Source organism: Amphiprion ocellaris, chromosome 21 (assembly GCF_022539595.1).
Source record: "Amphiprion ocellaris isolate individual 3 ecotype Okinawa chromosome 21, ASM2253959v1, whole genome shotgun sequence".
NCBI lineage: Eukaryota > Metazoa > Chordata > Actinopteri > Pomacentridae > Amphiprion > Amphiprion ocellaris.
Window position 1 is genome coordinate 12324647 of NC_072786.1, and position 26449 is coordinate 12351095.

At 38.9% G+C, this 26449-nt stretch overlaps 1 protein-coding gene and 3 long non-coding RNA genes across 6 annotated transcripts in view; 3 read left to right on the forward strand and 1 right to left on the reverse strand.

The window, feature by feature from the left end:
- LOC111570176 (kinesin-like protein KIF21A) overlaps positions 1-5778 on the forward strand; it is a 55149-nt gene extending 49371 nt beyond the window's left edge. For all 3 annotated transcript variants that reach the window (XM_035949331.2, XM_035949332.2, XM_023272788.3), the window contains 3 exons: positions 1275-1445; positions 1553-1749; positions 1832-5778. In XM_035949331.2, the coding sequence (XP_035805224.2) occupies positions 1275-1445; positions 1553-1749; positions 1832-1889 (426 nt within the window). In that variant the 3' untranslated portion in view covers positions 1890-5778. The remainder of the gene's footprint in view (positions 1-1274; positions 1446-1552; positions 1750-1831) is intronic.
- LOC129347887 (uncharacterized) lies at positions 704-25396 on the reverse strand. Its single transcript, XR_008600206.1, has 2 exons — positions 24830-25396; positions 704-7586 (listed from the first exon to the last, which is right to left on the reverse strand). It is a non-coding gene; the product is annotated as an uncharacterized LOC129347887 (long non-coding RNA).
- LOC129347889 (uncharacterized) lies at positions 6648-9634 on the forward strand. Its single transcript, XR_008600208.1, has 3 exons — positions 6648-6763; positions 7388-7546; positions 8477-9634. It is a non-coding gene; the product is annotated as an uncharacterized LOC129347889 (long non-coding RNA).
- LOC129347888 (uncharacterized) lies at positions 13328-15263 on the forward strand. Its single transcript, XR_008600207.1, has 2 exons — positions 13328-14928; positions 15043-15263. It is a non-coding gene; the product is annotated as an uncharacterized LOC129347888 (long non-coding RNA).
- Positions 25397-26449: the final 1053 nt, after the last annotated feature.

The window sequence follows — 26449 nt, forward strand, 5'->3', positions numbered from 1 at the left end:
CTTCAGTTTGCTTTTGTTGCTTTTTTTTAAAATATTTCAGTTATGTGGTTGTCTTTGAATCAGCTTTTTAATTTTGAAACCTGCCATTTGTGGAATTTCCTGACACCCCACATAGAATGACGAAGGCCATCATTTGGCACAAAAGCTAAACAGCCCTATGAAAGAGACAGGAGAAATGTTATGAGTGGCCAAATCAGCAAAAAAAGGAAATTCACTGGTGAGCTCAGCAACACCGACATGACTAGAAAACCACAAAAGGCAACGAAAGGGGTTGATCGGAGAATTCTTTTCTTACTGAGAAAACATAATTTATAACATCTGGTAAAGTCAAGAACACTCTAAAGTAGGTGCTTTAGGTAAATCAATGTAAACGTGTAGGTTTAAAAGACCCTTTCATGAATCTAAATAAAAAGGAATTACTTCATTTGTGGAAGTAAATATGGAGATGGGCTCAAAATCCAAAGCAGACCACATCATCTGTCAAGCATAGTGTGGGTAATGTTATGGCATGTATGGCTGCCAATAGGACTGGTGTTTATTGATAATTTTCCAAAGTGTATAGAGCTCTAGTTTGTGCCCAGATTCTGTCAAATTCTGTAAATCTAATAGGATGACACTCCTCAGTATGGATGGATAATGTAATAAAACCACTGTGGAAGCAAACCAAGAGCTTCTTAAGGCTAAAAAATGGAATTCTCAGCCACCAACTTAGCTGCTTTTATTATTATTTTGAATCAATTTATTTCAGAAATGCCACAATACATAAACAAAAAGAGAATATAAAGCACACAAAATGAAAAAGAAACCCAATACCTGTAAATAATGTCTGAAAGCAAGGAGGAGGATGTTTAACTTATAAACTTCTACCTGATACATGTCCACATATGTCATAATTTACCGTCTCCTGTTTGCTTCTTCTAAATCTTAAGTACATCTTAAGAAACTTCAATAACTTATCAAAGAAAACCGAGGCCAGAAAGACCCACAAACGAGCAGCAACTACATGTGGCTGCAAGAAAGACCTCGAAAAGCAGCTCAAAAGAGGAAACTTAGCATTTGGTGACGTCCATGGGCAACCAACAAGTGCTAAAGATTTGCATTTTTTTCTCTTACTTTTAGTGAGACGGACTATGAAAAAAATAGTTGAATTCAATATTTTTTCTTCAGCTGCTTGAATTAAAGTTGGAAGCCTCCAAACAGTATCTCATTTTGGTGTTATATGGACGTAAAAATTATGAAAATTGCATCCCTAATCAAATACTCTGATCTTCCAGATGTTTGAGGTGGCAGAAGGTGCTCAGGGCAGCATCACCTCCAGCCATACGTTCGACCCGGCCCATCAGGACGGCGTGGAGTCTTTAGCTGTGCATGGAGATACTTTCTACAGCAGCTCCAGAGACCATTACATTAAAAAGTGGGACTTGGCGAGTAAACAGCTGTTACAGGTAAGACAATACTTAGTATATGCGTCTTGAGTGTCAGAATTCAGTGTTAAAACTTGAGATTCAGAACGAACTTTACACCAACTGTTGGCTGCTGTTTCGTCCAACAGTCAGTCAGCGCCCAGGCAGACTGGGTCAGCGTTCTGGGCGTGGTACCAGGATCCTCGGTGCTGCTCAGCGGCTGCAGAGGAGGCCTGCTGCGACTCTGGCACACCGACTCGCTAACGCCCCTCGGTGAGATCCAGGGCCACGACAGTCCCATCAACGGCCTGGCATCCAACAGCAGCCAACTGTTCACTGCCTCAGAGTAAGACCCAAAACATCACATTGGTAATTCTGCACTCTAATCATGTTTTTCATAACCTGATTTACTTTTCTGTTTTCGACAGTGACCGCACGGTAAAGATTTGGGAAGCCAAAGGATCTCTGGAGGATGGGATTCACTGATTTCTGATCTGGCCTTCAATCAGTCAACATGAAATATCTGAGAAGCTGTGTCAAAGATGGTGGAAATGGTGTGAAAGTTTGGCTTCCAGGTGAAAAATAACCTTAAAAAACACTGATCCTTCATGGATCAGTTTCAGGGAAATCTAACTAGATGCTGTCGCTGTTTTCAGCTGAACGCAGTTACAAATATTTTAGGTCAAGACGGATCACGATAAACGTATTGGAGCCTTTGGAGTCTCGATTAGAGCTACAAAGACAGCTGAGATGGACGGCACTTTTCAGAACTGTGACTGATAATTTCATTCAACATTCCCCCTATCAGTGCAGTGTAACACAACATGGATACCGTCTTTGCATTTTTTCCAGAGCTGCTGAGAATCAAGGGCAGGTTTTGATGAAACGCTTTGCTTCCTTGCACCAATTGCTTTCATCAAGACTCCAGAAAGATGTGGAGATGCTTAATTCTCCAGCAATAACTGTGAGTCCGTTCGATGTTTTCACATGGCGTGTGCTGTGTTGTGTCTTCTTGGCGTTGATGTCAGGTATGTGTGCATTATCAAAGTTATCAAGGACCAAACAACTACTGAAACTACATATGTACGGTCTTAATATTCAGCTGTTACTGCCAAACACACCAGATGAACAGAGAGGCCTCTAAATACAACAGACTGTGCTCCTTTGACAGGATTCTCATACATTTTCCATTTGAAATTCCACGTTTTAGTCAAGATTTTAGTTAATGTTAATGAAGTGAACTGCTACCCATATTACAGCTTTGGAAATATTTATTATACCACTACGAGTACTGTTGTACCACCTCTCTCCCGCCTCTCTTGGTGGAACCATACTGCGTTTTCTTCTTAAGGTTGTAATGGACGCTGCCACTTAGCAACTGGCTCACTCGCTGTGTTCCTCTTCACTAAGCACCAGAAATTAAAATGTCTTTTCATCATCTTGCGATTCTCTTCTTTTAGGCATCCTAGGATGTTAATGAAATGTGGATTATTTGTTGAATTTACTTGCATACAACACAAAATAGTGGTGACTCCACACATTTTTTTGGCCATCTATGGTGAGTTTTGAAATGTTTACAGTTTCAATGCATCACATTTTTGAACATAATTTATTGCAAGTATTAAACAATTAGACTTTTATAAGACTTTATAATACAATCCAAACAACATGGCCAAAGTTGAAGACCAGTTGTGTAGACAGGTAGATGGGTGATCTAATAATTATTTCCAAAGCTGCATGTTTCTACTAAAACATATATATCACAGCTGAACAACAGTATTTCTACAGTATGTACTGCCTTACAAAAGCAAAGAGCACTGACAGAGATGGATGGTGAACAGCTTGAAATTTGAAAGCTACTTGGTAAACCCTAACAGTTTGATGAATTGTGAAAACATTTCACTTATTATTCTATAATTCCATACATTAAAATATGATGTATGTGATATACATTAAAGGTAGCCAAGTTATGTAAAATCACCTAGTGTCAGAGGCTAATACAGAACTTACTGCTAAGCTAGGCTAGTTAGCCTAAATTGTTAGCTAACAGGACTAATTTAGCTGCTACTTTTTTTTCTCAGTTATGATAAAACTGAATTACAAAGCTACTAAAACATCCAGTCTTATTTCAATAAAAGGTAACGGTTGAGGAAAAACTAATTTAAAAATCTGATCTGAACGACTTATTTGATAACTCAAGTTGTGTAACATTTTGATACGCCTTAAAACTATTTAACTAATCTATAATTTTATAGATTTAATTGTGTGAAATTCACAGCATGTGAATAACCATCTCGGATCATGTAAATTCACCAAGTTTCAGAGGATAATATTGAACTTACTGCAAAGCTAAGCTAGTTATCCTACAGTGAGTTAGCTAGCAGGGCAAGTTTAGCTGCCACTTTTTCGTCTGTTATGATAAAAGTAGCTGCTGCCTTATTGATAAGCAAACTGGATTGCTCAAATACTGGCTCATCAAATTGTAATTTATTGGTACTGTCAGCGCATCCGTTTATTTGCTTATAGAAGAGTCTAGAGTCCCAATTGTCCTTTAAGAATATTTAATAAGCATTGGCAAATTAAAAGAGCATGTACATGGATGTATTTATTTCATAAAGGTACATGTTTGTACGTGACTAATGGCATGTAAGCTTGTTCATATTTTAGGTAAAGCTGCTGTGCTATAGTTTAAAGAAGTGGATGTCGAGGGAGTTGTCTGTACACTCTATCACCGAAAGCAGAAACTGCTCTCTGCAGCAGTTCCGTTAGATTCAGGCCCACACTCCTAAGGTCGTAAATGTCACACATTTATGTTTAACACAATAGTAATGTAATTGATTACGTAGTTAAACTGAGCTGTGATTAAGAATATTTCCCAACAGTATGAAGTAGGTGGTAAATGAGCTAGCTAGCTTTAACTAGGTAGTATAGAGTCAGTGCCTGATTATTAGTTCCTCACAACTGGTATTGATTTGATAGCTGGTAAAGCAGGGGTCACAAAGATAAATTGTGATATTAACTCAGTTTGAGCTACTGTTGTTATTGCTTTTTTAATTTTGTAAGGCAGTACAATTCATCTTGTTAAAACCTGAGCTGAACTGGCTGACAAAAACATCTAATAATACAGGTGTCTCAGTCTTTCCAGGACTTGTGTCAGTGTCAACATTTCAGCCTGAGATGAACAGTTTTTTCCTGCCTGTCGGTGATGTGTTGTCAGCCGTCCGCTGGGTTTCTAGATTCTCTGGCTGATACAGTTTCCTTAACGCATCTGTGGCTTTAAGTGGGAGTTTTAGCTGCTGAAAGGTTTTACTTTGCTGTCAGCACGATCCCATCTGCCTTCTCCGACTTGCATCTCGCAAACATTTTCTCACTTCCAGGATTCGACCCTCTGAGTATTTCCTTCTGTAGACTTTGGTAGCTGTACAACACTTTTAAGAGTGAATTGCAGCTCCGACGGCAAGGAAACTATTGTCCTAATTCAAGATTTTAATGAGACCTGAATAATGTGAACGTAAATCATTCATGTTTATGGAATCAAGCACCTTGTTGTTGCTAATTAATAAAATACAGTTGAAATTGCACACTTTGTGAAAGCATCCTACCCTGACATATGTGTTTCTTCAACCAAATGATGTCAGTTCTCATTCAGTCTCTTTAAATATGTCCAAAAATGCTACTATTTATTTATTTCTTCTTCGGTTTTTGATTATTTACTGTTGCGTCTTCTCTATCAGTGATAGAGTTTGATATCATTCCTTCTAATGCCTTGGATATCTTGGTGTCGATGGACTGCACAGAACCTATGGGATGGATTTTCTCCATAGTCAGAGGTGTTATTATCAGTGCCTGTAATAAATCCTCGACTGTATAGAGACTGTGGAGTCGCTACCTGATAAATGTGGACTATCCCTCATTAAAAAAGGTCAGGTAAACAATTCATCATGAGCTACTGTATCCTTTAAGTGTGTCTGAAAAACACCTGCTGCTCCAGTTTGTGTATTGGAGGTAGAACTCGATGCTGAAGCCAATGGAACTAAAATAATTGCACTGAAAAATCTACTTTTTTGCTCATTTAAATGAGTTTTCCTCCCATTGCCTGACAACACAATTCAATACAGAAGACTAAAATGGATTACTTACCAGTAAGAAAATGGTTTTCAGTCCTATTGATCAAACAACGAGGTGTAAGTAGTCCTAATTCATAATGAATCAGATTGGCTGCCTATAATTATCCCTCTAATTGTAGTTGTCTTATTTTGAAATTTGTTCTTGTGTAAATACGACTGTTTTCTTCCTGCTGATGCTCTTGTGCACAATTTCCAGTGATTAAAATATCAAATGCAGTGTGAAAATAAATTGTAATATTTTTAAAAAATGGTTTTGCTAAGTCTTTTTTCTTTCTTTCTTTTTTAAAGAAAACATCCCTGTATTAATACATTATGACCACATGGGGGTAGTACTGTACAATGACGCCTGATGAACAGAAGTTAATCATATTATATGTGAGATTTTGGTGATTTATACTTTTCCTGGACATGTTACATGCACAAAAATGCTTTTTTGAGTGATCCTCATCAATTTAATAACTCCTTTCAGATATGACTAAAATTAAATTAAAAAAATTCAAATACAGCACACATGAGAAGGTTGAAAAAACAGCACTTGGCTCAAGTGAATATGAATAATTATCTCTTTAACTTGTTAATTTTTCATTTAAAGCATCTTATCCACGTCAGATAATCTTTGAATCCTGTGTTCCCTTGCTAAATAATCATTTCTCTGCAGCTTGTTTAATTCCCCTTTTAATTAGAACTTCAAGCAGTAATATTGCGTCTCATGATATTGTCTAATGCATGAAATAGACAGAGGCACTGTTCCCTCTAAACTGCGCGCGTGCGCAATTGCGCACTGCTGACACGGTCTCCGCGCACAGAAAATCTGCACTGCGCACACACAAAAAAATCCAACCTGAATTGTAAATAAAATAAACACGTAACAATTCATTCTGTGCTATCTTTCAATGTGAGTCAGTGAGTTACCGGTGACTGGCTGCTGCAGCCAATCATGCGATTCACATACGTATTTACCATAGACTGTATATAATGGTATTTACGCAGCTAATCAACGTCCTTATGTGCAGCCATCGTTGTTCTCATAGATATGAATGAGTAGATAGGACACGCCCCTTTGAGCTGCGTACAACGGCGAGGCTAAGCTAGTGGGGGCAAAGTTTCAGTGCATTCTGTTGATGTAGACAGCATGAAAACGGAAACAATAAGTATGCCGGCTCACTGTGCTGCATACAGTTACACACTACGTCGTACGATTGAGACAAGGAAACTTGGAATGACTTTTCATAGGTAAGAATAGTTTTTGGCTCTTTTTTCATTATGAAATCTTGTTGAGAGCTTCCAGTCTATGAGAGCTAACTAGTTAGCCACTAGCAAAACGCTAAGGCGAGCTAGCAGCTTGACAACCAAATACCAGACGATTAATAGTAGCTGTAGTATAGTTGTACAAGCAGTAGTAGTAATACTAAAAGTACAAGCAGCAGTAGTAGTATAAACAGCTGTTAGTCGTAGAAGTAGTATCAGCATTTGTAATAGTATTACAAGTTGTAGTAGCATTGCCAGTATCAGCAGCAGTAGTGTCCTACCACTACTACTAGTAGTAGTCACATTGCTATTACTACCACCAATACAACCAATAGTACTGATGAAGCCTAACTCATGTATATCCAGATTACCGTCTATGTTCTTCCTCCAAACCCATTTTATGATTGGGATTACAGGCAGTTCTTTAGGACTGCTCTCAAATAATTGAAATGTTACTAAACAAGGTTATACTTATCAAATTAAATAGCTCTGGTCTCCAGTATATTGGCGAATTCGGTTCTTTGTACTTAATTTATTAGCATGATTTCTTTTTAATATGTTGTGTACAGACTTAATTACTTCTCTGTCTACTTTTCTTACTCCATGTAGGTTTCCCAGAGACTATGGGTTGAGGAGGAATTGGAAGTTTGTCGGCTTAGACCTGGTGTCATTCCATCAGTGTTAAACTTCCCGGCTCATCTTGGAAGAGTACGTGCCAGAAAGACCACGACCAGGCAGCCTTGAGATCTTAGGCAGCGTCTCCCTGAGGTGGGTGTCGACGGTGTTCACAGTCAGGTCTGTGGTAATCCTGTCAAAAAACAAAACAGAAAAAAAAAATCTAGATTATAAATCAACATGTAACCAAAGCACTCTGTGTATAACGCCATAGTATTGGATGTAGTTCAGAAAATGTCAAAGTATAGTATACTTTACTCAAGAATAACATAGTATGGCCTGTAGTTCATAGTACAGCATGTTGGCAAGAAAAAAAAAACAACATAGATTATTATGTGGTTCAAAAAGCACAAAATGATAGGATGTTGCCTAAAATTGTCATGTATTATATGTGGTTCAAAAAATGTCATAGTGCAGTATATTGTCAAAATAGTATGTTATTCAAGAAAACGTCAGAGTATAATATGTCGTCTAAAAAATGCCATAGAATAATATTTCATTGCACAAGTAAAAGTATAGTAAGTTTTAAAACTGTTCAAATTCTTATGTTGCTAAAAAACAACAAAAAAACCCCCAAAAAAGGTCAGTAATATGTCAATTAAAAAAGCCTATAGTATAGCGTGTCGCCCAACAAACATCATAGTATAGCATGTCGCTCTAAAAACGTCACAGTATAGCCTTTAGTCCACAGCTGTCAGTAGGTGAGGAGCAACACAAAAACAGTCCAAACGCTGGTTTCCAGAGGGTTAGATGAGTATTTATTTGAAAGAGTAAGTTTACAACAACACATGTGAGGGAGTTAAAAACAAATGGGTGTTAGTAAAATAAAGATAAATCAACAGAACTAAAAGTGAATTTCATGTTTACATTGATGGGCATTCCAACCAGGAACAAAGTAAAAGATAATCAATATGAAAAAAAACTCTTCCTGTTCACCTCTTCAAGCCCAAAAACACACCGCAGTAGCACCCTAAACTAAAACTACTAATGGGTTCCCTGTTTTCCTTTCTGAACAATTCAAAGGTCCCTCTCTGTCTCCCCACACATCCACCAACCACTGGAACACATCTCCAAAGTTCTGCTGGGCCAGCTCAGCTTCCCCTCAGAAGAAGTGCTGCCACCTGCCAGATGAAGGAGCCTTTTGAGAGGCAGCTGGCATCGTGATTGGACTGTACTTTGGTCTGTTCCAGTCCAGCTTCAGCTCCAGAGACGGCAGGCGGGACGAGTCAACGGAGGCCGGGTGGACGAAGGCATGCAGCTGAGTACAATCCAGAAAACAACAGAGGAGGAGGGCAGCGACCCAGAGCCAGAACAAACAGAGTATGTCTCTTAGAAAACATCATAGTATAGCCTTTGGTATGAAAAAACGCCATCATATACATCGTATATTGTACAAATAACAAGTCAAAGGAAAGAGACATACATTGTAGAATTGTAGTAATGGTGGGTTGACTGATTTACTGATTATCAGTATTTTATTTTTTACTGATTTACGGTAATAAATAAATTTAAAAATGGCGCTACTTTGGCTCTGAACCTTTATCTACCTTTGGTCGCTCTGTCTTCTGGAGTGATTTGATCGGTTATACGTCACGAATAAAACTCCTTTAACTTAACATCTGTAAACAAAACAAAAATGTATCAACAAAGTTTTCTGTTAGAGTTTGTGTTCTTCTAAGTTTAACTCCAAGATTTGAAATACTTTCATTTACTGCAAATGAATATCTACTCCAAATGTCTCACTAATAATCATTATCAGCCTTAAAAACCCACAAAACACCCCTCTATACTCGACCACACTTAGTACAGTCCGGTTCCCCCTTCTATAAATCTGCTTGGAATCTTCCACTTCCTGTTTGTCAAAGTGGCCTTCTACCTGGACAGGTTTTGTTGGAGCTCATGCAACAAACACTTTGGGTAACTGCACTTTAATATGGATGAATGACACTGAATTAGAGTCTGTTTTAATGAGACTGAGTTAAGATGTGTAGCTCTGTCATTAAATAGTAAATTATTTCTCAGAATTCACAGAGAAAAGTCTGAAATGTTTGCTAGGTTAGCGTCCCACATGTTCTTTGGCTCAGCTAAAGCTAACTCTCTCCAACTTCTGGATCTCTTGAGTTGCTTGTTGTTAAAATATCTTGCTAGAGGTGCTGAAGCTCAGAAAGTCTGAGATGTTTGTTCAAAATAAGCTCAGTCTCAAGTCTTCTCTGAACTGTCCTCTTTTGTTTTAACTTTCCCTAAACTTAAGAGTTAATGACAGAGCAGCACATCCAGACTTAGCCTCATTTATGTAGAGATTAAACTTCAATGTCATTCATTGATGTTAAAGTGCAGTTTTTCAAATGTTTGTTGCACATGCTCCCGACCAAACCAGTCCAGGTGGAAGACGATGTGAAGAGAAAGCTCCAGAGGATGAATATCACACATTTACATTGGAAATAAATGTCCTTTAATTAGACATTGTCATGCAAAAGTTGGATTTCCCTTTAATGATGTTCAAGTCTTTGAGTGTTTTGTTGATGTTGGTTTCTAAATGTTTTTTGACACTCGGCCCCAAAGATTAAAACCTTCTACGGCTCACAAGCTGCAACAATTCACACATTATCAACTATCTTTCTGACTAAACTAAGATAAAAAGGGAAAAACTGCCTGATTCCTGCATCATGATTGTAAATCTTTTTGTTTTTTTTGACAGTAAACTGAATGTATTTGGGCTTGACATTTTATAAACCAAAACAAGAAATGAATTACTGGAGAAAACAATCAACAGATTAATGGACAAAGAAAATGTGTTTTCCAACATATATGGCTGAATTACTCCAACATTACAAGATACATACAATTTTAATTCAATATTATTTATATAGCGCCAATTACAGGTCAAATTGTCTCAAGATGCTTTATTTTTATATTATTTGTCATATTTAAAATATGACAAAGTAAGAAATTTAAACCTCTTGACTAATCCAATTTATTATTTAGTTTTTAAGAGACTAATTGACAATTCAAACTTTCTCCACTAAAACTAATAAACATGAGGTCAAATAGAAGGAACAGTTTTAAATACTGCAGTCCCACAACGACAAGAATAAAGTTTGTCAACAAAAACAAAATCTGCTGGTGGATTTCATTAAAATCCTAATAAATTCTAAAAAAAATTGTGATACTAAAGGTTTATGGTGGTAAAAATGTCAAAGTAAAGATATCAAGTTGAACATCTGGATGGAGGTTGATAAAAATTGACTTCCCTTCATTTCTCTGGAGCGACTCCATGGATTTTATGGATGGTGGTTAAAGACCTGCTCTTCTAGTGGTCTTCCTTCTAGTCGCTGTAAAAAGTCAGTCCATCCTGGCCGACTTCAACACCTCTTCATGACAACTTGTTCTGCCTCCGACCTGGTGGAAACTCCAGAAACTCGGGAAAACCTGTCGAGACTCGAGGAACTCATCGAGACTCGAAGAACTCGTGGAGACTCGAAAAACTCGTCGGGCGGGGGAAGGTGTGGTGGGCAGTGGGGGGAGTCAGGGCGGAGAGTAGGTGGGGAGGTGGGTGGCGGCCTCCCCCCCTCTACTCCCCACCCACCTCCCCGCCTACTCTCCGCCCTGACTCCACCCAGACTCCGCCTTGGCTCCGCCCATGTGGTCACTTCAGGAACTACGATGCCAAAGGGACGACGAATTTATGTCTTTTCATCTGATCTGTAGCTCAGTGAGTTAAGGATTTGCCTGTGGAGCTGCAGGTCGCTGGTTCAAGACCAGACCCTTCTTAAATGTTTTGAAAATCCTGACAAAGACAAAGAAAGAAAAATGCCGGTGGCGGGACTTGAACCTGCGACCTTCCACTTGGGAGTCCGTCTTCTTACTCCCTGAGCTACTCGCTCAGATACTAATTCTTTGTTTTTTTGCGCATTTATCATCTATTTTTTGTCGTTTTCGAGTTTTTTTTTTAACTCGAGTCTCGACTCGACCGTTTTTCTCAGGAGGTTGGACTTCAGCCTTTGTGCTGGAGGGTGGAACCCTCAGTTCCAAGACTTTCCAAAGCCTCCACACCTCCCGAGTCCTCAGGACCTGAGCTTTCACACAGTCTGAGGGCTGAAATTTTCTAAGTCCCACAGTAGTTCTCTGTTAGATTGAACTTTCAGACAGTCCAAGGACTGATATCCTCTAAGTTCCTGACTAGTTCTCTGTTAGTTTGAACCTTCAGACAGTCTGAGGGCTGAAATTTTCTAAGTCCCACAGTAGTTCTCTGTTAGATTTAACTTTCAGACAGCCCAAGGACTGATATCCTCTAAGTTCCTGAGTAGTTCTCTGTTAGTTTGAACCTTCAGACAGTCTGAGGACTGAAGTTTTAAAAGTTTCTCAGTACTTCTCTGTTAGTTTGAACTTTCTGGTTAATAGAAGCCTTAAAACTTGTAACCATGAGTCTTGATTTCACATTTAGACCATCCATCTGAGTTCGTCTCAGACCTTCACCTGTGGTTTTTTTAGAAACCCTTAACAAACTTTGATTCTCTTCACTGAACAGTAAAGTTTGTGGAGATCAGAAGGTAACATTAGTTTGATCAATGCCTTCAACTACTAGTAGACTTATCTGGAAAGCAGTATTCTGAAATGAGTTCTTAGTAAATCTATCCACAATCAAACCAAGAACATAGAAAGAGGAAATGTTTGAAGAAACAACTTTCTGTTTTCGTTTCAGACTAGAAAACGCTTTAAGAATTTTATCCGTCTTTGCCCTTTTTGATCGTTTTATTGTCTCTTCTGTTTAATTTGTTCTTCTAAAGTCTAACTGGTGTCTTTTCAAATGTATTGTCTTTAGTTTGATTCTTCTTAAACGTTTATTTTTGCTCTTTTCGCACCTTTTATTCTTTTCTAATGTCTGATTTGATTTCCAAATGTTTTGTCTTTTTAATGTTTAATTGTTTTTTCAAATGTTTTATGGGCTTGTTTGATTTTTTTTTCTTGCCCAATATTTAATTTTTCGATTAAATCTTTAAGGTTTTTCTTTTTAAATGTTTTACCACCTTTTAATGTTTATTTTTTTTAAATGCTTCATTGTATTTTTTGTTTAATTCCCATTTGAAGTTTTATTGTCTTTAAGATGTAATTTTCTAATTAAACATTTAATTTTTTAATTCAATGTTTTGTCTTTTTAAAGGTTTAATAATCTAATTAAATGTTTTGTATTTTTTTAAATGTTTAATATTCTTGTTTAATTGTATTTTTTAAATGTTTAATTATCAAAAATATTTTATCTGTAATTTTTAATATTTGTATTTTTAAAATTTTGTTTAATTTCATATTTACATGTTTTGTATCTTGTTTGATTATCTATTTCAATATTTTGTCTGTTTAATATAATTTAATTGTATTTAATGTTTAACTATATTAAACAGACAAAATATTGAAATAGATAATCAAACAAGATACAAAACATGTAATTATGAAATTAAACAAAATTTTTAAAATACAAATATTAAAAATTACAGATAAAATATTTTTGATAATTAAACATTTAAAAAATACAATTAAACAAGAAGAATATTAAACATTTAAAAAATACTTTTTAACAATAAAACTTTGAAAAGTTTTATTGTATTCAATTTTTTTTCCTTTGACTTAATTGCTTTTTGTTATGTAGTTTATTTCTTTAATCTTCTTTTTCTGTCAAGATTTTAACCCCAACCTTAAAAATGAAATAAACCCTTAAATCACAATGAAAATACTTCTGTTGTCACAATCATGAGTTAGTCAATTACTCAGTTTATCAACTCAGCTTTATTTGTTTAGCACCTTTCACACAGATGACAAAACTAAACAAGCAAAGAGAAAAAACTATGCTCAAACTATGATTAAAACTCAACATTTCAAAAAAAAGATTTAACATGGTAATAAAATATGTTGTGTCCAGGGGATGGAGGGAGTTTATTGAAGTCTTTTTGGGCTCATATGGGAAATCATTTAAAATATAAACTTGATATTCAGTCTAAGGAAACTGCAGAGCAACAGAAGAACCAACAATATCTCCTGTTTTCTCCTTTAATGAGCCGACTCTTCTTGTGCTTTCAGACCAAAGAACTACAGACTCTTCACAACCTGCTCAAACTCTTGGTACAGGACCTCACCACACGGGTCAAGAAGGTTTCCGTCTCATTTCTACTCTGAAGCTCACCTTCTCCTGCTCAAACTGCTGACAAATGTTTCTGCTGCTCTAAAGTCTGGTCTCCAGAACTTCCTAAAAACTTTCAAAGTCTCTCCTGCTGCAGGTTGCTTTGTAGAACTGTTGCAGAAAACCTCACTAAACCACATGGAGGGGCCTCAAGATAGTCGTCCAAATGAAACCGTACAAAAACCAAACTAGCACAACCCAAATGCTAAAGTCTCCTGCAGCCTACCAGAGAACCTCTGAGAACAGAGAATCAGGACAGGAACTCTTACCTTCTGGACAACCAACGTTGGTTCACAAGAATACAGAATGTGTCTGACCAAAAACCTCTAAAGACTCACTACAGCCAAGATAAAGACACAACTCAGCTGCACCAAATCCACTAATCACTGCACACATTAGCACCATGTGCTAACTGTGGCTAAAGAATCACCTTTATCAGGACGACTATCCAGTACAAAGCCCTAAAACACACCAAGAAACACATTAAAGACGATTTTACTGCTGGAAGCTGCAAGCCAACGCCTAAAGAACAACTAAAGCAACAGAGCCAAACCCGGTTCAGTAGTGGAGAAGCAGAGGAAATGTTTGGCTGCAGCCACATAAAGCAGGAAGACACTGAGCTGCTCAGGTGTTCCTGATAACACCAAGCAGCCACCTGGACAGCCAATGCGAACACAGCTTACTGGAAGTCCAGAGGGCTGGGTTAGTGAAGGAAATTTAAAGTTGAAGCAGAAAGTTAACAAAGAAAGTTGAAAACCACCTTCTGATACCTGAAATCTCTGAGTTTTCACACAAAGAACACCTGAACATGTCAAACTGGTTTCATAGTAGAACCATCATTGTAAAAACGTCATAGTATGGTGTGTTGCTCAAAAAACATTAGGACCCGGCTGTCAGGGGACAAACATGTAAGAAACATGAGAACAGAGAGAACCCAACCAGTAGAGCCGCGATTCCACAAGCACCTACTCGGCGCGGTACGGTTCGCCACTATTCTATTTGACTCGGCTCGTCTCGGTCTAGTTGTTTTTCCATATAGCCTCATCGTGGGTGGAGTCGTCATAGCGCAGCGAGCCGAAAGTCCCTTAACGTCATTTGTGTGCGACACAAACGCAACACAACGGAGGCGATGGTTCACCTGCTGCTCGGTCTGTGGCTTTCGGTCAGATTCAAAGTAATAGAAGAGTCGGAGAAAGCTGAGAACGGCGAGTCGAAACACTCAGGAGACACACGGGAGAGTTTGGGAGGCGAGCAGCAGTATCAAGCCGAAGACAAGAGGATATGAACTCGACGACATATGAGGGTAAGCTAATGCTAGTTCGCTAGCTATCGTGTATCAGTCCTGTGAACGACCCTGTAATGGCTGCAGTTTATCGCTATTAGGTATTAAAATATGTATGCTGTGTATGTGTTTCAGATGCTCTCTGATGAGACTTCATGGGATTTACCTGAAGCAGCAGCACATGAGCCTGCAGTGGCACAAGGTGTAGAGGAGGAGGACAGAGATGTACAGGATGCACTGATGCACTACGTGTCATGCAAAGTTATTCTTCTTGTTATACTTCTGTTTTTCGGTCCCCGGACCGCTATTGTTTTCTTTAATGCAATTCTGACAATAAACTTTTGTAGATGTGTCTATGCTATTGTGTATTTGTGAAGGTTAGCAAGATTACATGACAAATTAAACACCAAAACATTAAAACAGCTGTTTTAAGAATATTCCAGTTTGATAAATCAGTATTGCTTTGGTGTAATTCAGTCACCGGAATTATGAACCATAAAGGAGTTTGTGTTAAAACATGTTAAATCCCATTAAACATAAATGCATTATTAGGGAATACAGAATTGTTTGGTTCAGGTTGTTGACTCTTTTCCTACCAGTGTCTTAAGACAAAATGAAAAGTTATGATGCAATCACATAAGTCACAAAATAGTTTATTAGTCAGCAGCAAAATCCAAACTATTTACAATGTGCAAAGTACAAACTGGTGGGCCTCTCCTACAGTGGAGGGCTAAAAGTAAAACTATATACAACTAAATCTCAAGTCTCTGGGAGGTGGACTCTGGCTGCCCACTGCCTGCACCAGCTGCCCCAGCACACCCAGGAATGACTGGTTGAAGGCAGCATTCTGGGCCATCTCCTCCCCTGCAAGGCCACTTCATTCTCTCTTGCCTCGCTGAGGAGCAACTAGTTATCATGCTGGGCACGGTTCTGCTCCTCAGCCTGCATCTCCACAAGTACGCTTGGAAGGTCCAATTTTCTGTTGCACCTTTTCCTCTTGCCTAGACCAAAGACAGAAAAGTGATCAGAATCATCTTTAATGGCCAAGTAAGTACACAACATACAAGGAATTTGGTTTTGGCTGTTGGTGTCACACTAGGAATATGGAAGAGAATAATAAAAAATAAAGAAACTATAGAAAGAGGAACAGGGAGGAAAAAGAAATAGTAGCAAAATTAAATAAAAATATATACAGAAATTTACAGCTAGACTGGAATAAACACATTAGCAAAACGATAATTGCTATAAACACAGTAGTGCTAAAGCAGAGAATGCTGTTCATGGTGAAAAAAAATGCTGTACATGTCCATTGGAATACTGACTATTGTACAGGTGTGTAGGAATGGCTTAGCTGTTTATTACAGTGATGGCAGTGGGGAAGAAACTGTTTTTGTGTCTGGAAGTTTTTGTGTACAGAGCTCTGTAGCGCCTGCCAGAGGGGAGGGGGGAGAACAGTTTATGTCCAGGGTGAGTGGGGTCTCTGATGATGTGATGTGTTTAGCCACCCATCCATTGATTTTCAATCATGATCATGTCTTTGATAGTTTTACTTTAATACATTTTTGGCACTCTTTAACTGAAGCACAAACAGTACCTCCTCCACCACAACTAAAAACAACGTGGTGTGAACTTCATTTCATCTTGTGCACATTTTAGAGTTGCTAAGAACAGCTGTGTTTTCTTATTTCTATGTATATTTTCATTCAGTTTCACAGTTACCTAGTGACTATAAGAAGAATGGTTGCAATACTAAATTGCACGAGAAAGTAAATTAATTAGAGTGACTTGCTTGTTAAGTCAATGGGAAAAAAATGCAGCTGCATGTGTTCTGTTTATGTGTCACTGCAGCTGCATGTAGCTTTCATCAGGCGTTCCTGAGCTGGCAGCTGCACAGTTTGCATTTACACCTGCCTGAATTCTTGGTCGTTGTTCTCGTTGATCATGCTTGCAGGCATTTACACCTGCAATAATAATAATAATGCGAAAATCAACCATGCTCTCTGTTTACCGTGTCTTACCAGTGATAAGACGTTGCTGTTGCTGGAGGTTGATGTTGACAGGGTCGGTGTCCGAGCTGGTACTGGTGTCGAAGCTGGTGCTGGAGAGGAGCCGCTGGTGGTGGTGGAGAGGAGGCAGGGGAGCTGGGGGCTCCATGACGGAGGTGGAGTAGGCTTCGTACTACGAAAGGGATTCTTGAACAGATATAAACATTCACCCTAAGTACACAAAAAATACGACATTGTAACTTGTGAAAAAAACAAACCTTTAAGACCACTAGCTTAGTTCGTCATGCTGACTGATGTATTAGCTTCTGAGAGCTAAACGTTAGAAACAGCAGCACGAAATACACACGGAGCACGGAGCTGATGGCTAACTAGCTAGCGCCAATGGCTAACTAGCTAGCTTATTGTCTGCTACAGGAGACAACAACGTTACTTTCTAAATATACTTGTTTGCTTAAAGGGAGCTTGCCACCAATGGGATAAATGATGTAAAAGTTTCTTGAAGTCACACAACACTCACCATTCTTGAACGTCTCCAATAATGCAGCAGCTGAGTCTCCCTCCTGTTGCTCGCCGGTGCGGTGCCAGTCAATAGCTTCCATTTAACCTCTTCCAACACCTCCTGGTCGACCCACGCCGGTCGTTGTGGTCCTTGGTGGACCGATAGTCATTTTTGAGCTTTTTCAGCTTCTCCCTACACTGCTTCTGTCCTCTTTATATACAGTCTACTGTATATGTGAGCGGCCATCCGCTCAGAGACCTCCTGATAAACTTTCTCCGTCCAGCTCTCTCTGTATTCTTTCGTCCACCACCAAAGAGAAAAGTCTCGACCTCTTCATTCACCCACGGTACAGATCTGGCTGTCATATTAAAATTATGAAGAACAGAGAGTTCCGTGAAGAGCAATGCACACCGTCGCTGTTTAGTTTTTTTTTTAAAATGCCGGTTTTGTTTTCGTGCTGGAGTCGCTCTCGTGTGTCGTCACTCCCTGTCCAATCAGTGGCCTGCACTCCTGTCCAATCAGTGGCCTGCAGTATGTAGACGTCACATCTCGGCTCACTTTATCTCGCTTGGAACCTCAGCCGAGAAGGTACGGAAAATCGTGCCTGATACCATGCACGGAATCACAGGAGTGCCACAATAAACTCCCAGAATATGATCAAAGTAAGGATGAACACTACAGTTATTAGATTTAATGTTCCAGCAGTTGGACTGAAAGAACCTTGTAGATCTTTTTCTCACTGTTAGTGTCTTTTCCTTCCAGCCTTGGTCTGGATCATTGGGAACATCTGCTCTGATGGACTGAGAGCTACAGTGAACATGAACATCCAGCTGTGGTTGTCTGAAGAGTCTTTTCTCCTTCATCATTGTGAGGAAGAGCAGCACTGATGTCCTCCTTATCCTTCCAGTAATAAGTTGGGTTTTTTTTTTTAATGCTTTTTAGTTTTTAATAAACATTTAATAGCCTATATGTAATCAATAAATGGCCTTTGTCTATCTTAAGAAAAATTCACTCAGAACTCTATGTTAACAGTACTAAATAAATCAATAAATACATGCATACACACAAAAATAAGTTCATACATTAACTGTGTTAAGATAAGATTTAGATTTTTTTTTTTTTTAAAAAAAAGTTGTTTATGTTTTTGCAGAATCCAGTATTGCTCACTGGTTGGTCATTACATTTTGTTAGTTTGATTTCACTGTTTAAAATGATGCCACCTCTTTTCAGACAGAACCTGTGATAATAAAACAATACAAATTTTTTAGTTCCGTGTTAATAAAGCACTTAAAGCTTTAAGTATGGCTAAATGTTTTTTTCAGAATTAAATATATCACTCCTTAGGTGGTAGTGGCCCCAAGTTCAGTGAAGTTGGAAAGATATTCACAGATTCACACTTCCAGCATCAATAACTCGTTAGATATAGGTTGTCAAAACATAAACGGTGCCTCTTTCCCATTGTTGCAAGGCAGACAATGTGCTACAAGCCCAGTTTTATCAAAAGTAGCTGTCTTTCAAGCTACAGGAATAACATTGGTGTCTATGGAGTGAACAGGGTCCATCTGCAATTTGCAAAACCGCTGCAACAGTAAAGAGAGACAAATATTCAATAACTTCACTCTTATACATTGTAGTGTCACTAAAATCACTGCAGCCTTCAACTGGCTCCTGTTGACAAAGTGTTTTAACAGAAATGTAAATGCTGTAATTTGATTCTTTTAATGAACCATGTAACTTGAATGGATGTGATGCTGGTGTGACCACAGTGCACACGTCTGATGTTGCTCACAGTGGTCCAAGGAACGCTCAGGGAGTTTGTGTGTTTGCTCAGACTCAGGAAAAATTACAGGGAACATTGGACAGAGGGTGGTGAAAATGAGTAAGAGACTCCCCCTGAAGACAAAAATTAATGTCAACAGTGATGGAAGGATCAATATTTAATGTTCGGCTGCACTGCGAGCAACAGAGTGTTAATTGACCTCACAGGAGAAGAACATTGACTCGTTGCTGCGCGATGCTACCCTGTGTGTGTTGAACTTATTCCACTTAATATTACTGTTCCTAATAAGTGCTTTAGGATGCCATAGCAAACTTGCACAGTGGATCTTTCAGCCTAATTAGCTTATTTTTATCATTTCCATGCTTTTATTTTGACAGGGAATTGATTGTTTTTGTTCGAGACTGATTTGCATTAATGCTGTAACTTTGTCAGCTTGCTACTCAGCTAGGTAGCATTTCTTTATTGTGTATATGCTACTGTATACAACAGAGGTTTCCATTATTATACTAAAAAGTTCACTAATGTTGACATTTTTGCTCACATCTTATACCATCTAATAAATAATTTTATCAAAACATATAACAAGTTCATTATATTTTTTTTTTAAAAGTAACTTTGGGCAGTTTACTGTTATTTTCCAGATTTTCCCTTTTTTGTTATCCACAATAATCCACATAGTACAGAAATAACATTAAAATTTGCATATTTTTTCCACCTTTTTAAAAAAAAAGAAATGTAGTTGTTTGTTTGCTTGCTTGTTTATTAACAGCTTTTGAATGAATGTTACAGTATTCCCCCTTGCTACCAGATTTTCAACTGCATTGGAATCTGGTGACTATAAAGGTCATAGCATATGATTCAAAGCATTTTCGTACTCATCAAGCCACTCGGTGACCTCTCGTGACCTATAGATGGGAGCACTGTCAACCAGAAATGACTCCCATCGGGATGGAAATGTTTTATCACAGGCTGAAGGCCAGAAACTCATAACGTTCTATTGATTTTCGGTGACTCCTTCCTCTAAGGTGACAAATACATGAGTAACAGTTGCAGCTTAGTTTTTTCTTACACTAAAACACAAACATCCCACTTATAAAATGTGTAATGTTATCTAAAAGCAGATGTCATGGTTGGTATTGCAGTAAGGTGAGCAGTCTTTGGGACTGAAACTCCTGCCATCTGTGCCCCAACCTTGAACTCTCTGGTTAAGTCTTTTTTTCTGTGCCATTTTGATACAAGGTCAGAATCACAGAAATGAGCCTGATTAGCATTTTTATACACTCCACAGAGTGTAATTGTTAACTGCTCAATTGTTCCATAGAGTGCAACAACTCTACTCCAAGCTCACTCCAGATGTCCAAACTCTTTGCTCTATCTCTAAGGCCAGTCACCAGATGGAGGACACCCATTTCAACCTATTGTCATTCTTTTGGTCTCTATCCAGAGCTCATGACCCTAAATGAGAGTTAGAATGTAGACTAACTGGTAAATTGAGAGCTTCGGCATCTTGCTTAGTTCCATTTTCCCCACAATGATTGATAAAACGCCAACCAAGAATGTTTGACTTTGTTCAAAGAACGTGACTCTCATTCTCACATGGTTTCTGGTAGCACTGGTTCTCCACAGGACCCTCTATAGAGTCTTCTTGCTCTAGGTCCACAACACACATGTGGATATACTGGTCAAACTTTGCAAGCTAGTTCACTGATTTGCAGCCAGAATCTGTACAGCCCCATTTGACAATTGGTCCGAACCTCCTTTCCTGCACCCTGAACTAAATTTTTCCTCGGAGGCTGAGGAAGGCTGATTTAACAAGTTATCTCTTTGTATTTTGTGTTTCCTTCATTAAACTGATGGTAGTTTCGCTTGTATATGCCATTTAATGGACAAACATGGATCAGGTATTCATTGTCATCTGAATGTGTCATGCCAAATGGTGTATGTTCCTTAAACTCTAGCATTGAAGTGTTTTTAATCTTAACTCTGGCGCTTATATTTCACAATACCACAAACTTTCCCTTTTTAGTAGCATAGTGTCCCATGAAAGGAAACAGAGTAACCATATCTGACTACACTTTGACCTGATTTAGTCCTAACAATTGGCTTTCTGGCAAACTAACCACAACTGCAGCCAATCTATTTGTTCACTTTCAATATGCAAGCTAAATAAAAAAACAGCTACATAACTCTATTAAAAGAAGTTCGTGGAAAACACCTGCGTGTCTTCTGAAAACAGCTGTCATACTGGATCACCAAGTCTCTGCTCTGCATGTTTACTGTATACAGGAGTCGAGCAGTTACCAGCACACAGTGTTCAACCCTGCTGATCAGGTTTCACCAGAAATCAATAATAACTCCTCAGACAGGCAGACAGACAGCGTGGGATGAGAGTTCCACTTTTGGTTTTAATTGCAGTGTAATTTATGAGGAGTCCAGATAATATATCCTCCTCTAATCTGTTCAGAGAGCGCATCGATCGGTGATGTGTGGGCCAGAAGCAGATGCTCTTGTTTCTCAGTTAAGCCTGTCTGAATTAATGTGATTTATACAGCGGCAAGTGGCCTGTATTTGCTCAGGAATTACAATCAATAGAGGTTAATTTCTATATGTGAAAGGCTCTGGGATGAGATTTAGCCTCGTCTGTGTTCTCTTCTGCATCTGTGCTGAGAAATTAAGTGTAAAAAGGACAGATATCTCTAAAACATATCTGAGAATTACATTGCCATTGTTGTTTGGCCAGAATGACAGTCATTCTTGCCTTTTTCTTTGGATGAATTCCATAAATGGGGTTCATTACCACCAAGAATGTTTTGATTTCTGACAGTCAGCGAGCTATACGCTGGAACCTGCGGCATGAAAAACACATCTCATTTGAATTTCTTTTCTTTTAATGCCATATGGAAACAAACCCCCAAGACAGAACTGGTGTTTGACAGAAACAAGGAAACGAGGAAAGATAAGGCAGCCAAGTCAAAAAGGTGGTTACAGACGTTTTCCTAAGTGCCAATGAGGCTCAGGAAGACGGGGTCAATATTCACCACCCTGACTCCCATTTTTGAGCATCCACAGAGTGAATCCTCCAGCTAAAAATACCAGAGCTGCCGCTTTATGACCACAACTGATGAGCCATGATACTGCTGTCTGCTCTCTTAATGTGACTACAGACATCAACCCTGTCCCCTCTCAGCGGATCGCACTTATCAAGCAAAACAGATTGGGAAGAACAACATTTTTAATACGCCCGTTAAAGCGCTTTAGCACGAAATTAGAGGGCAGAGCCTTTAGAGAGATCACATCTGTGTTTCCATTGACCGAATCGGTTGAACAAAGACAGCAGTGCGGGGAGGTGGATGCTATTAATAAAACCTGTGGGAAATGATGGGAAGAGGGAGATACAGCTGATAGTGTCCAGGTCAAGTGTGTGCTCTCGTTGACAGAATGAAGCTCTCTGAGTTGAATCGTCCCCGCTAGACCTCTCCATAAGAGTGCAGATCGGTAATAATTGTGTCAGCGACTATTGAGAGCTCTCGAGTTGAACTCTGTGTAGTGGAGAGTAAATTAGCAAGTTGTGGTACCTTGTAACTACCTGGGATGTTTGACACATTTAGTGCATTATATTGAGTCTGAAATATTTTGACAATAGAAGAACGGATTGCTGTGAAATTTTGTAGACATTGATATTGAATCCATCCATCCATCCATCCATCCATCCATCCATCCATCCATCCATCTCTCTCTACCATCCATCCATCCATCCATCCATCCATCCATCCATCCATCCAATCCAATCCAACTTTCCAGCACCTAAGTGCAGGATTTCAAAGTCTTCCCAGGCCAGATGAGATATGTCACACCTCCAGTGAGTTCTGGATCCACCCTTGGATCTCCTCCTAGTTGGATGTACCCTGAAAACCACCAAAGCCATCCTAATCAGATGCCTGAGCCACTACAGTTGGCTTGCTTTTGACCTGAAGGAGCAGCTACTCCACTTCGAGCTCTCGATGTCCTACTTCCTCACGCTATCTCTTAACTTGAGTCCAACTATCCTACTAAGGAAACCCATTTCGGCTGCTTGTATCTTCACCTTCATTCTTTCATTCTCTACTCAGACTCCAAGACCACGGGTAAGGACTGGAACGTAGATCAACTGGTAAACTGAGAGCTTCTCATTTACCTTTTTGATAACATTTTTGCATATTCTGAACATCTATCTACCATCATGAAACATCTAAGTATACATTATATCGGACATGATATATTGTGATGGCAGTTGGAGAGTGGTGTTGAAGACCAGAAAACAGTAGTCACTAACAAGTCACACATCTGTGACTCATGGCGTTAATGAGGTTGTTGAAGCTGCTTGTAGAATGTTGTCTTTCTTTTCCTGAAGGACTCAGTGAAGTTGGAAGACATTTTAGGGGACAAGATTACATTGTCAGACACCTCCATCCAGAATATCCACAGATGTTAGATGGGTGACATGTCTGAAGAGAATTCAGACCATTGGAGAACTGGAACATTTTGAGCTGCAACAAGTAGAGCAGTACATATTGTGGAGGCATGAGGATGCGTGTTGTCTTGTTGAAATGTCAAGTGATGGTGGTAAATGAATAGGATAGCCATGGGTGGGAGGATTTCATTGCTTTATAATTGGGCGTGGAGATTGCCATTGATGAAATGTAGATGTGTTCTTTGTCCGTGGTATATTCCTGTCTGTAGTATCGCTCCTCTTCATACAACAGTGACGTCCACATAGTGATCCTCTATAGCAGTGGTTCTCAACTGGTCTGGGCCTGGGACCCACCATAAAACTGAAATGACAAGTCGTGACCCAAACAATATTTCTCCAAAAATCAACAATTTATTGATTGAGCGTTCGAAGACAAAACTTTTAAACCTGAACTCAAGTACTTCACAACAACTCAAAATCAAGCAGCAATACTAATTCAAGTACTGAGGACTCTGAAACAAGTAGAACAATAGCCTCAAGTAGTTCTCAGGATATATAAAAGTGCATTTTTTTCTACAAAAAAAGTGCAATTCAACAAAACCAGTAGCTTCTCATAATACTGCACAAGTCTGCAACATTGCTGTTGTAGCTGGAGAAACTATGTATAGAAATATGTGCAAAAGAGTCCAAAACATGAAAACTGATGAAGTGCATTCAACAAATTATTAAAGTGAAGAAATGCTTAATGTTCTGATCAATCTCAAAATGTAAACACAATAAAACATTTTTCAAAGGGCTTAACTATATTTGAAAGCCAATATTTGGGGGAAAAAAATAGTGTGCAATATTGAAAGAAAAGTGTGTTTTTAAGCACTTACAAATAAACAAAAGTCACAAGTCACAACAAAAGTACTGCAGAACTACATGAAGTTCTAATGGCTTAGCTGAGGATGCTTTTTGGCCTTTACAAGAGTCTCAAAATCTGGCTGTATGCATGATAAAGCAACTCTGAGGTCATGCTCAATGTTCAGTTTATTTCGGTATTTTGTTTTCAGCTGAACAAGAGCTGAGAAGCCACATTCACAGAGGTATGTGGTGCTGAATGGTAGGAGGATTTTTACAGCTCGACTAGCAATGGAGGGATACTCTCTCATCACATCGTTGCACCAGAACTGGGAAAGGCTTACCTCTGTGAATTTCTTTCTGAGAGTGCGGTCACATGATAGCTCCACCAGCTGACATTCATCGCTGCTAGGCAACGTGATGCTTTCCATGTTTATTCCAAACGGGTCGCGCACCCAGTCGTCCTCGGGTTGTTTATCGGGAAAGTAGTCGCTAAACCGCTCGAAAAGTTTATTCAGATGCGTGCTTATTGTTTTCGTCATTGTCTTGTCATCGCAGCGATGTTTTTAAATCCTGAAGCCGTCTGCGAAAGTAATCAACAGGTTTTTGACTCTGCGATGAGTGCTTCGTTTCCAAATGACGCTTCAGTTTGGATGGCTTCATGCTTTCACTTGCCAGTACCTCACAACACAAAATACACTGAGGTTTTTGGACTCCTTTGTCTTCGATGTAGGAAAATCCATATTTAATGTACTCGCTGTCGTACTTGCGTTTAGCCATGCTGCTGTTGCTATGAAAACATGCAGTTTCTTCTACGGTAATACGAGTGTCCTCACCGGTCGCTGCTGACACGACGACCCCCTGCGGGTGCGGAGGGGAACTACAATGACTCGCCACTAAATTGGATTATCTTTATTTTTCTCTCTTTTTAGAAAAAGGCTCGCGACCCACCAAGAACGGCCCAGCGACCCACTTTTGGGTCGCGACCCACCAGTTGAGAAACACTGCTCTATAGGATGCCACGTACAATGTTTGTAATCTGCTCTGTACAACTGAAAACAAGATTCAACAGTGAAAAGGACCGTCTTCTATCTTGCTGGCATCCAATGAACATGACTGGTTGCCTATTGGAGCTGATTATGATGCTGTTTTACTGTAAGATCAAGGCTTTAAGGTGTGGGAAACAAGAATGAAAACCAGCTTCCCAGATCGGGTAGATATTCTCTTGTTGTGCACACCAACAACCTTATCTGCAGTCTCTGGAGCTGATTGCAAATAATTTTGCAAATGGATGAACCGGATGTGACAATCCTGGGCTCATGTAGTCTGCGGCCATGTGGTAGATCGTCAAAAAAAATTTGGATGAATAATGGTGGAGTTTTGGACATTCAAGTGCCTGATTATGGTCCTGATATTCAAACATCCAGCATGCCAATTTGTCTTTCTCTTGTCATCTTGGCATCATATAATTTGTATAAAGCTGCATTTTTAGGGGGCCTTTGATAGTTACTGGTCAAAGAAGAGTCTGTGCACTGGTCACATGACCTGACCATTGTCCTTTAAAGCTGCACCTGACTAAGATGTGGGTTAACTCAGTGGTTGAAAATTTATCACCAGTTAAACAGTTAAAAAACGTGCTGAATTGACTGAATTGAACCCCTTTCTAGTAATAAAATACACATCACACATATACTTTTTCACCAAGACAGAAAAGAAGACCATTTGTATTCTGTGTTTATATATTGTTTGCTGTATATGCATTGCTAACTGTAAGTTATGAACTACATCAAAATGAAAGTAATAGATGCAGAGGTAGCATTTTTCTTGTTTGGATTTTCAATTTTGTCTCGGGTGTAAGGGTCTGTACATTTACTCTACTTCCAGTGTGAAAGATCTCTTGAAGAGTTATTTGTTGGAGGGTTATGTTTCATATTTAGATGAAGTCTTGGTTAATGTGTATACCT